Source organism: Pan troglodytes, chromosome 16 (genome assembly GCF_028858775.2).
Source record: "Pan troglodytes isolate AG18354 chromosome 16, NHGRI_mPanTro3-v2.0_pri, whole genome shotgun sequence".
NCBI classification, from domain to species: Eukaryota; Metazoa; Chordata; class Mammalia; order Primates; family Hominidae; genus Pan; species Pan troglodytes.
This window is the reverse complement of record NC_072414.2, coordinates 32,843,243-32,852,985: the sequence shown is the minus strand read 5'-3', so window position 1 is coordinate 32,852,985 and position 9,743 is coordinate 32,843,243. Positions and strand designations below refer to the sequence as shown.

Genomic DNA, 9,743 nt, shown 5'->3' with positions numbered 1-9,743 from the left:
GGCCAACATGGTGAAACCGCCTCTCTACTAAAAATACAAAAATTAACCAGGAGTGGTGGTGCACACCTGTAATCTCAGTTATTCAGGAGGCTGAGGCAGGAGAATCAATTGAACTCAGGAGGCAGAGGTTGCAGGGAGCTGAGATTGCACCATTGCACTCCAGCGTGGGTGACAGAGCCAGACTCTCAAAAATAAAAATAAAATAAAAATAAGAGAAAATAAGGAAGTTAGTAGGGGAGTTTTTTAGATAAAGGTTTTAGGTGGCAACTCTTGCAGGCATTTAAAAAGCTAGGGCTTGGGTGCAAGATCTGAGCGGAAAGAGAGGTTGGAAGGGGGCAGTAGCGGTGGGATCAGCTGGATGGCGAGGTGGAGAGAAATGAAGGGAGAAGCGGAGGCCAAGGCTGGGTGCGAGGGAGCAGGGAAGACAGGACAGAAGTCCAGGAGCCAGCCTGAGCCCAAGGGTGGTCTAGAGGGTGTGGGGACTGAGGAAATGGACTTGAAGGGTTGACCAGCAGCACCATGGGGCAAACTCAGCCCAGCTGGGTAAATTTGCCACAAACTCCCTCCAAGGACACAAGCACATGGAAATAGAGAAAAATCTGTGTTGCTGGGTGTCGTGGCTCACCCCTATAATCCCAGGACTTTGGGAGGCTGAGGCAGGAGGATTGCTTGAGCCCAGGAGTTTGAGAACAACCTGGGAAACATAGGGTGACCCAGTATCTACAAAAAAATTAAAAAGTTAGACACGTGTGGTAGCATGCACCTGTGGTGCCACATACTGAGGAAGCTGAAGCAGGAGGATCACTTGAGCTTGGGAGGTCGAGGCTACAGTGAGCCCTGATCGCACAACTGTACTCCAGCCTGGGTGACACAGCAAGACTCTGTCTCAACAAAGAAAATAAATAAAATGCATAAAATAAAGAAAAAGGAAGAGAAAAACCTATGGTGGCCCAATTTCCACTGAAAGCTCAGAAAGTGGGTAGTCAAGTTATTGTATTATTATTATTGTATCATATAACTATATTATAATATATAATTATATATTGTTATATATAATATATAATTATTATTATCAGTATGTTGGTAAGCAAGTGTTAAATATAAAATTCTTTTTCTTGAATTCTGTTTTTATTTCAAAGCTTTCTGACCTGCCCATCTCAGTCTCTGAGCTCATCCTAAGCAGCAGGCCTGATTTTGGGGGTCTTGGACTGGAGTATGCAGAAGAAACAGAAAAAGACAATGAGAGTGCATTCACTCACAAACAACCTCTCTCTGGATGGAGCCCTTGGAAGAACTTTTCCCCACCACTGGTGTTCTTTCGTTTTTGTTTTTAATTTTTTTGAGATGGAGTCTCGCTCTGTCTCCTAGGCTGGAGTGCAGTGGCGTGATCTCAGCTCACTGTAACCTCTGCCTCCCAGGTTCAAGCGATTCTCCCTACATCAGCTGCCCAAGTAGCTGGGATTACAGGTGCATGCAACCATGCCCAGCTAATTTTTGTGTTTTTAGTAGAGACAGGGTTTCACCATGTTGGCCAGGCTGCTCTTGAACTCCTGACTTCAGGTGATCTGCCTGCCTCAGCCTCCCAAAGTGCTGGGATTACAGACGTGAGCCACCGTACCTGGCCGTGGTGTTCTTTTGTTAATCCCTTATTTGCCAGCGGAATAATTGTGGTGGTAGGGTAGGGGGTTGGTTTCTTTTGGTTTATTCTTGTCCAGGTTTTGCTATAGGCATTCCAGTGTTTTCAGTAAACTTAAGATATGGAATTAACAAAAATACCTAATAAAACTTGACAACACTGGCTGGGCGCAGTGGCTCATGCCTGTAATCCCAGCACTTTGGGAGGCCGAGGCAGGTGGATCACCTGAGGTCAGCAGTTCGAGACCAGCCTGGTCAACATGGTGAAACCTCATCTCTACTAAAAATACAAAAAGTAGTTGGGCGTGGTGGTCCACGCCTGTAGTCCTAGCTACTTGGGAGGCTGAGGCAGGAGAATTGCTTGAACTAGGAGGCAGAGGTTGTAGTGAGCCAAGATCTTGCCACTGCACTGTGGCCTGGCCGACAGAGCCAGACTCTATCTTAAAAAAAAAAAAACAACTTGACCACGCCTGAGGGTGGACCTGTGGTTTGCTTGTTCATTCTGGAACAGACTGCCACTTACTAGTTTCTTTCATCTTGGGGCAGGTCCCCTATACTCACTGATAAAATGGGAATAGACACACGCACGCACACACACACACACACACAGCCACACCTTCTCAGACACACCCCTCTCCTAAGCCATGTCACTTGGTTCTTATGAGACAGGGCAGACTGCAGCACTTTTACAAGTCTAAAGCCATATACAGCTGTGATGGACATTTTGGAGGCAAGATATTACTGCCGTGATTCAATGTCAGGGCTATGGTTGAGTTTTTTAGTTTTTGGTTTTTTTTAAAGTAAACTATTTTTTTTTTTTTGCCTTTTTTTTGCGGTGGGGGGATAGGGGGTGCAGAATCTCACTCTGTCACACAGGCTGGAGTGCAGTGGCTCACTGCAGCCTCAACCTCACAGGCTCAGGTGATCCTCCCACCTCAGCCTCCTGAGTAGCTGGGACTTACAGGTGCATGCCACCATGCCCCATTAATTTTTTTTTTTTTGAGACTGGGTTTTGCCATGTTGTCCAGGCTGGTCTTGAAATCCTGGGTTCAAGCAATCCTCCTGCCTTGGCCTCTCAAAGTGCTGAGATTGAAGGAATGAGCCACCAGGCCCGTCATGTCTCACTTATTTATGTATTTAATTATTTATTTATATTGGTATAGACTTGTATATTTCCTGCCCCAGTCCTATAATCTGCTATTTCTCCATGGAGAATGTCAGAGCCAAGTTTTAATCCTAGCAAATGTGTGTCTAGCTGGAAGTTGGGGCAGAAGATCTGGCAGGCAGCAGGAATAAGACCCAGCCTACCCTTAGGAGGGGAGTTTCCCAGCAGTAGCAGCCAGAATTGCAAACTTCCCCAGCAAGTCCTTCTCTGAGAAACAGGTGACTCATCAGCACCCTAAGTTGTTTCCTCCCTCCCCCTCTTGCTGACAAAACTGTCCCTAAACCAGCTCAGACAGAGGGATCTAGGTTGGAAAGTGTCCCCACCTAACCGGCCAGAAAATAATGACCTGTCTCAGGCCACATCAGGGCTTTTACCTGTGCCCAAGCAGACATCTCCCCCAATTTGTGTATTTACACCCCTCCTGCCTGCAGAAAGGATGAAACAGGATTACCCTCAAATTTACAGCTATAATTAAACTATTATTAAAATCCAGGTAAAAAAACAAGAGCACTGCAAAGAAGAGTGTGTGTGTGTGTGTGTGTGTGTGCACGTGTGTAGTAATTCTGTCCCAGACACCTGGGCTGGGGCAGCTTCCCTGGGATCCCTGAATCACAGATTGCTAGCACCAGAAAGGCTTTCAGAGATAAACATGCTTCACCTGTCATTTTATAGGACTGAGACAGATGAAGTGATTTGGTAGGCATCACACAGCTAGTGAGCTGAAGAACTGGGAACACTGGGACAGGTCTCCTGATGTCCAGGTCTTTTAAAATGCCACTCCTTTCCCAGGAGAGCAAATACAACAGCTTTTGGGCTTTCTAGAGGAATACAAAGGCAGGACAACAGGTAAGGCCTCTTTCACTTGCTAGATGAATAAACTTATGTGGATGTGTCTGAGAAGTTTTTGAGACTTGGGGCTACAATTAGGGATTATTAGCATCCCCAGACATTCAGAGGTATGGCATGTAGGATGAAGACATTGGCATGTAGAAGTGGTTACAGGGGCTCCTACGATTTCCCCATCCCCATAGTCGAGATTTTAATGATTAAGTCATCTTTCTAGCTGTAGTCCTCTCCTTTGGGCTCAAAAAGAGAAAACAAGAAATCTCAGCACTTTGGGAGGCCAAGGAAGGTGGATTGCTTAAGCTCAGGAGTTCAAGACCAGCCAGGCCAACATGGTGAAACCCTGTCTCTACCAAAAATATAAAAATTAGCCAGGCATGGTGTCATGCACCTGTAGTCCCAGCTACTTGGGAGGCTGAGGCAGGAGAATCGCTTGAACCTGGGAGGTGAAGGTTGCAGTGAGCTGAGGTTGAATCTGTTGATCTGGGCCACAGAGCGAGACCCTGGCAAAAAAAAAGAAAAAAGAAAAAGAAAAGAAAAATCAGGGAACCTGTCACTTTTTCTAAGAGATGTAAAGATTTGGTTTGGATTTATGGCTTTTTTTTTTTAGACCGAGTCTCGCTCTATCACCCAGGCTGGAGTGCAGTGGCACGATCTCGGCTCATTTGCAACCTCTGCCTCCCAGGTTCAAGCAATTCTTGTGCCTCAGCCTCCCAAGTAGCTGGGATTACAGGCACCACCACCACGCCCGGCTAATTTTTGTATTTTTAGTAGAGACGGGGTTTCACCATGTTGGCCAGGCTGGTCTCGAACTCCTGACCTCAAGTGATCCACCCACCTCAGCCTCCCAAAGTGCTGGGATTACAGGTGTGAGCCACCGCACCTGGACGGATTTATGGCTTTTATACTACCAGCTCTTGGAGAAATAGAATTATCTCTTTTAATATTCACTGCCCCTCCCTCTCCCAACATTCTCCTTTCCCAAAACTCGTGAATGGCTGACTCCCTGAAGGTGACGGTGTTTTCTGTGATCTTTGCATAGGCTGAGATGAAAGGGTCAGAGATCAGAGAAAGGATTCTGGGCCTGGTGTCACTTGGTGTGGTTGCAATAAAGAGACAAAATTAGCATCAGGCTACTCTTCACTTGCTCTCCAGGTGACCTTCCTAGGGCTACCTGGGAGATATTGTCTCAGTCTGCAAACTCCTTCTAGGGCAAGGGCAGTGGGTGGCCCAGAACAGCATCTGCAGATAGGTAATTATTATGTGCTTTTGATGATGATGAGATAATATTAGGTATTTGGAGATTTATAAAATATTCAAATGGGAAATTGTCCTTGAAGATCCTCCCCAGCTAGCTTCTCAGCACCCTGAGTTCCTTTAGCTGAGGGGAGTGAAAGTGTTCACAGCTTGCCTTCAGGCTGAGTCTAGAGAAAGCTCTCCTCTGAAAAGGAGTACAGTACATTCCTGCCTGCTGTATTCACACTTGTGTTTCTCTGCCTCTCTCATGATCTGTATACAGCTGAGCCTTGAACAACATGGGTGTGAACTGTACAGGTCCATTTTAGGCAGAATTTTTTCAATAAAAGTTACACTGAGGGCCATGTGTGGTGAGTCATGCCTTTAATCCCAGCACTTTGGGAGGCTGAGGCCTGAGGATCGCTTGAAGCCAGGAGTTGAAGACCAGCCTGGGCAAAAAAGCAAGACTGTCTCTACAAAAAAAAAAATTAAAAAAAATGTAGCCTGGCCTGGGGGTGCATGCCTGTAATCCCAGCTACTTGGAAGGCTGGGGCGGGATTGCTTGAGGCCAGGAGTTTGGACGCTGCAGTGAGCTATGCTCGCGTCATTGCACTCCAGACTGTGCAACAGATCAAGACCACATCTCTAAAAATAGATAAAGGTTATACCAAGTGTGCCTGCCTTTCCTGCCTCCCCTTCCACCTTCTCCACCTCTGCCACCCCTGAGGCAGCAAGACCAACTCCTTTTCCTCCTTCTCCTCAGCCTACCCAACTGGAGACCACAAGGGTGCAGACCTTTACGATGATTCTAACTTTCTGATACAGGTCAGAAGAAAAAAGTTTGAAAATATGATAAGCCTCCTGGGCATGGTGGCTCATACCTGTAATCCTAGCACTTTGGGAGGCCGAGGCAGATGGATCACCTGAGGTCAAGAGTTCAAGACCAGCCTGGCCAACATGGTGAAACCTCGTCTCCACTAAAAATACAAAAATTAGCTGAGATTACAGGTGTGAGCCACCTCGCCCGGCCTTTTTTATCTTTTTATTTTTATTTTTTTTGAGATGGCGTCTTGCTGCGTCTCCCAGATTGGAGTACGGTGGCGCAATCTCGGCCCACTCAAGCTCCGCCTCCTGGGTTCACGCCATTCTCCTGCCTCAGCCTCCCGAGTAGCTGGGACTACAGGCGCCCACCACCATGCCCGGCTAATTTTCTGTATTTTTAGTAGAGACGGGGTTTCACCGTGTTAGCCAGGATGGTCTGGATCTCCCGACCTCGTGATGTGATCTGCCCGCCTCAGCCTCCCAAAATGCTGGGATTACAGGTGTGAGCCACTGCGCCCAGCCTATTATTTATTTATTTATTTATTTATTTATTTATTTTTGAGACAAAGTCTGGCTCTGTTGCCCAGGCTGGAGTGCAATGGCATGATCTCAGCTCACTGCATCCTCCACCTCCCAGGTTCAAGCCATCCTCCCACCTCAGCCTCTGAGTAGCTGGGACTACAGATGCACACCACCATGCTTGGCTACTTTTTTTTGGGGGGGGGGGGGGGGTTGTTTTTGTTTTTTAAGAGAGAGTCTTGCTCTGTCACCCAGGCTGGAGTGGAGTGGCCTAATCTTGGCTCACTGCAACCTCCACCTGCCAGGTCCAAGTGATTCTCCTGCCTCAGCCTCCTGAGTAGCTAGGATTACTGGCACCCGCCACCACACCTGGCTAATTTTTTGTATTTTTAGTAGAGACGGGGTTTCACCATGTTGGCCAGGCTGGTCTCGAACTCCTGACCTCAGGTGATCCACCCACCTCGGCCTCCAAAAGTGCTGGGATTACAGGCGTGAGCCACGGAGCCCAGCAACAGCAGGCTATTAATAGTTAAATTTTGGGGTAGTCAAAAGTTATATAGGGATTTTCGGCTGACTGCACAGGGTTTCTCGCCCATAATTCCCACCTTGTTCAGGGGTCAACAGGTTTCTTGTTTGTTTGTTTGTTTGTTTTTAGGATCTGTCACACAGGCTGAAGTGCAATGGCACTATTATAGCTCACTGTAACCTTGAACTCCTGGGGTCAAGTGATCCTCCTGGCTTAGCCTCCCAGAACGCTGGGATTACAGGCATGAGCCACTGCTCCCAGCCTCAATATTTAAAAAAGTAATTCTTTCATTAATAAAATTACCCAACTTTTTAATACTCATGCAAACATATGCATAGAGTTTTTTCTTGTAAGTTGAACAAGGTTTAATTTGCACATTTGTTTAACCTGAACATACTGTATTATATGTTCTGCAACTTGCTTCTTCCTCCTAACAATAAATCATGGATGTCTGTCTCTTCTTGGTATTCTCATTTGACGATTCTTTGTCCTTGTACCTGCGTGACTCTTGGAGCTCCAGCTTTCTGCCTGCCTTTCCTCCTCCCAGGATTTTCCTTCTCCTCGCCAGGCCTCGCAGGGTGCCTGGCCGCGGGAGATCTTCGCCGGTGGGTGGGGTCCGGGGCCGCCTGAAACATGTAGATGAGATGGGCGGGGCCCTACACAAACCCGCTGGTAGCGCTGGGCCGACTCGCCCAGCCTGGACCCACTCAGTCAGAGGCAGCCAGCGGGACCTGCTTCACCGAGCGCAGCGAAGCCGAGACCCGGGCTGGCCCCTCTGCTGCCCCCGGAGCGGGCCATGCCGCCGCGGGAGCTGAGCGAGGCCGAGCCGCCCCCGCTCCGGGCCCCGACCCCTCCCCCGCGGCGGCGTAGCGCGCCCCCGGAGCTGGGCATCAAGTGCGTGCTGGTGGGCGACGGCGCCGTGGGCAAGAGCAGCCTCATCGTCAGTTACACCTGCAACGGGTACCCCGCGCGCTACCGGCCCACTGCGCTGGACACCTTCTCTGGTACGTACGTTCAATCGCCCGTGCGGCCGCGTGGCTGCGGCGGGGCTGTGCACCGGGGAGCTGGGGCGGGCGTCTCTGCGGGAGGGCGCAGAGGACCCCGGGGAGGAGACTGGAGCAGGCCCCGAGGTGGCGCTGGTGCGGCCCAGGACGCCCTTGCTAACTCAGGCTCTCCCCGCCCCGCCCCTGCAGTGCAAGTCCTGGTGGATGGAGCTCCGGTGCGCATTGAGCTCTGGGACACAGCGGGACAGGTGAGAAGCTGGGCGCGGCCTCTACTGGTCTGCGGGGAGGTGGGCTGGAGGCTGGGAGGACCCCATATGGAGCAAATGGAGAAAGCCTTGGGCTCTTGGAATCTCAGGTTTCCAGCCCCGGGTGAGAAATGGATTCCATATGGCGGGGGGCTAATCCTTACCACCTGGCCTTCCCACCCCAGGAGGATTTTGACCGACTTCGTTCCCTTTGCTACCCGGATACCGATGTCTTCCTGGCGTGCTTCAGCGTGGTGCAGCCCAGCTCCTTTCAAAACATCACAGAGAAATGGCTGCCCGAGATCCGCACGCACAACCCCCAGGCGCCTGTGCTGCTGGTGGGCACCCAGGCCGACCTGAGGGACGATGTCAACGTACTAATTCAGCTGGACCAGGGGGGCCGGGAGGGCCCCGTGCCCCAACCCCAGGCTCAGGGTCTGGCCGAGAAGATCCGAGCCTGCTGCTACCTTGAGTGCTCAGCCTTGACGCAGAAGAACTTGAAGGAAGTATTTGACTCGGCTATTCTTAGTGCCATTGAGCACAAAGCCCGGCTGGAGAAGAAACTGAATGCCAAAGGTGTGCGCACCCTCTCCCGCTGCCGCTGGAAGAAGTTCTTCTGCTTCGTTTGAGCAGCTGTGGCTGCATAGCAAGTAGTAGGCAGGAGGCCAAAGACTTCTGAGACCTGGGGCACCCGGGCCTTTGCGGCAGCTACTGGCAGGGCCTGGCCACCTCATAGGACTCAGTTCCCTTCTGAACACTCGGGGGACATGGGCCTCTAACTGCCCACTCTGATATGCCTGGGTGAGCCTAGGAGGGAAGGCTCTGATTTGGATTTCTCCAGTCAAAGCTCACAGAAAAAAACCTGGCACTTTGATTTTCATGGGATGGTCCTAACAGGGTCAGTCACCTCCGAGCAGTTTGGGATCCCAGTTTCTTGTCCTGGGCCCTCAGGTCAGCCTGGCTGAGTTAGGACCCTTCCTTGGCACAGGGGTGAGAAAGAGCTTGGGGAACGCTTGGCATTATGGAGGGCTGGAAGGGGTTCAACCCCGATTTGGAGAGAAGTTTGGGATGGAGTGGGCGAGAGATTGAGAGAGCGAGCAGGAAAAGAGGTCTTGGAGCCTGGGACTGATGGTGGATAAGGGCTGGGCCTGGAAAGAAGATGACGAGGAGGAGGAGAGAGGGAAGTGGGGTGGATGAGGAGCAGGCTGACACCTGGGCTGCCCTCAGTCCCCAAGGCCAGGGAGGGCGGGGCTGGCCCCTGGGAAGAACTGGGTCTCTGGGCTCCCTAGGCACTGCCCAAACTGGCTGAGCCAGGAGTGGGGCAGGAAGTGAGAGTCAAGGCCCAGCAAAAGGAGGGGGAGGAGCTGCAAATTAGAACCTGAAGGAGGACCGGGTTGGGGATCATCCCTTTCCTCAAGGTCACACAGCCTAGAAGCTAGAGCAGTGCAGAGTCTGCAAATAAAACCTTAAGTCTGTGAAGCCGTGCGTTGTCTCTGTCATTTCCTGGAGCCCACTCCTCCCTCAGAACCCTCCTCAAGGCCTAACTGCCTGGCTAGAGACAGACTGGGGACCAAAGGACTGAGGCTAGATTGAAAGGTGGGGGCTGGACTGGGGGTGGGGGCAGTGTAATGGGAACTGGACTGTGGGGGTAGGTGTGGAGCTCCCCGTTTGGGGCTCAGCTGATTCCCAGGAGAGCTAGCGTGGGAAGCGGCCTGGAAACGGGTTTCCCCAGGTGTCAGCGCCAGAGC

General features: G+C 50.7%; 1 protein-coding gene across 1 annotated transcript; it reads left to right on the top strand.

Annotated features, from left to right (window-relative positions):
* The first annotated feature begins 7,383 nt into the window (after positions 1-7,383).
* Positions 7,384-9,474, top strand: RHOV (ras homolog family member V). Its single transcript, XM_003314628.7, has 3 exons — positions 7,384-7,750; positions 7,940-7,998; positions 8,181-9,474. The coding sequence occupies exons 1-3, from the start codon at positions 7,543-7,545 to the stop codon at positions 8,622-8,624; spliced, it is 711 nt and encodes a 236-aa protein (XP_003314676.1). The 5' UTR covers positions 7,384-7,542; the 3' UTR covers positions 8,625-9,474.
* The last annotated feature ends 269 nt before the right edge of the window (positions 9,475-9,743 follow it).

Excerpts from the sequence above, each read along its gene's own strand:
- RHOV (XM_003314628.7), top strand. The coding sequence starts at position 7,543 with ATGCCGCCGCGGGAGCTGAGCGAGGCCGAGCCGCCCCCGCTCCGGGCC. Across the intron at positions 7,751-7,939 it reads TGCGCTGGACACCTTCTCTG|TGCAAGTCCTGGTGGATGGA; the intron begins GTACGTACGTTC and ends CCGCCCCTGCAG. Across the intron at positions 7,999-8,180 it reads TCTGGGACACAGCGGGACAG|GAGGATTTTGACCGACTTCG; the intron begins GTGAGAAGCTGG and ends TTCCCACCCCAG.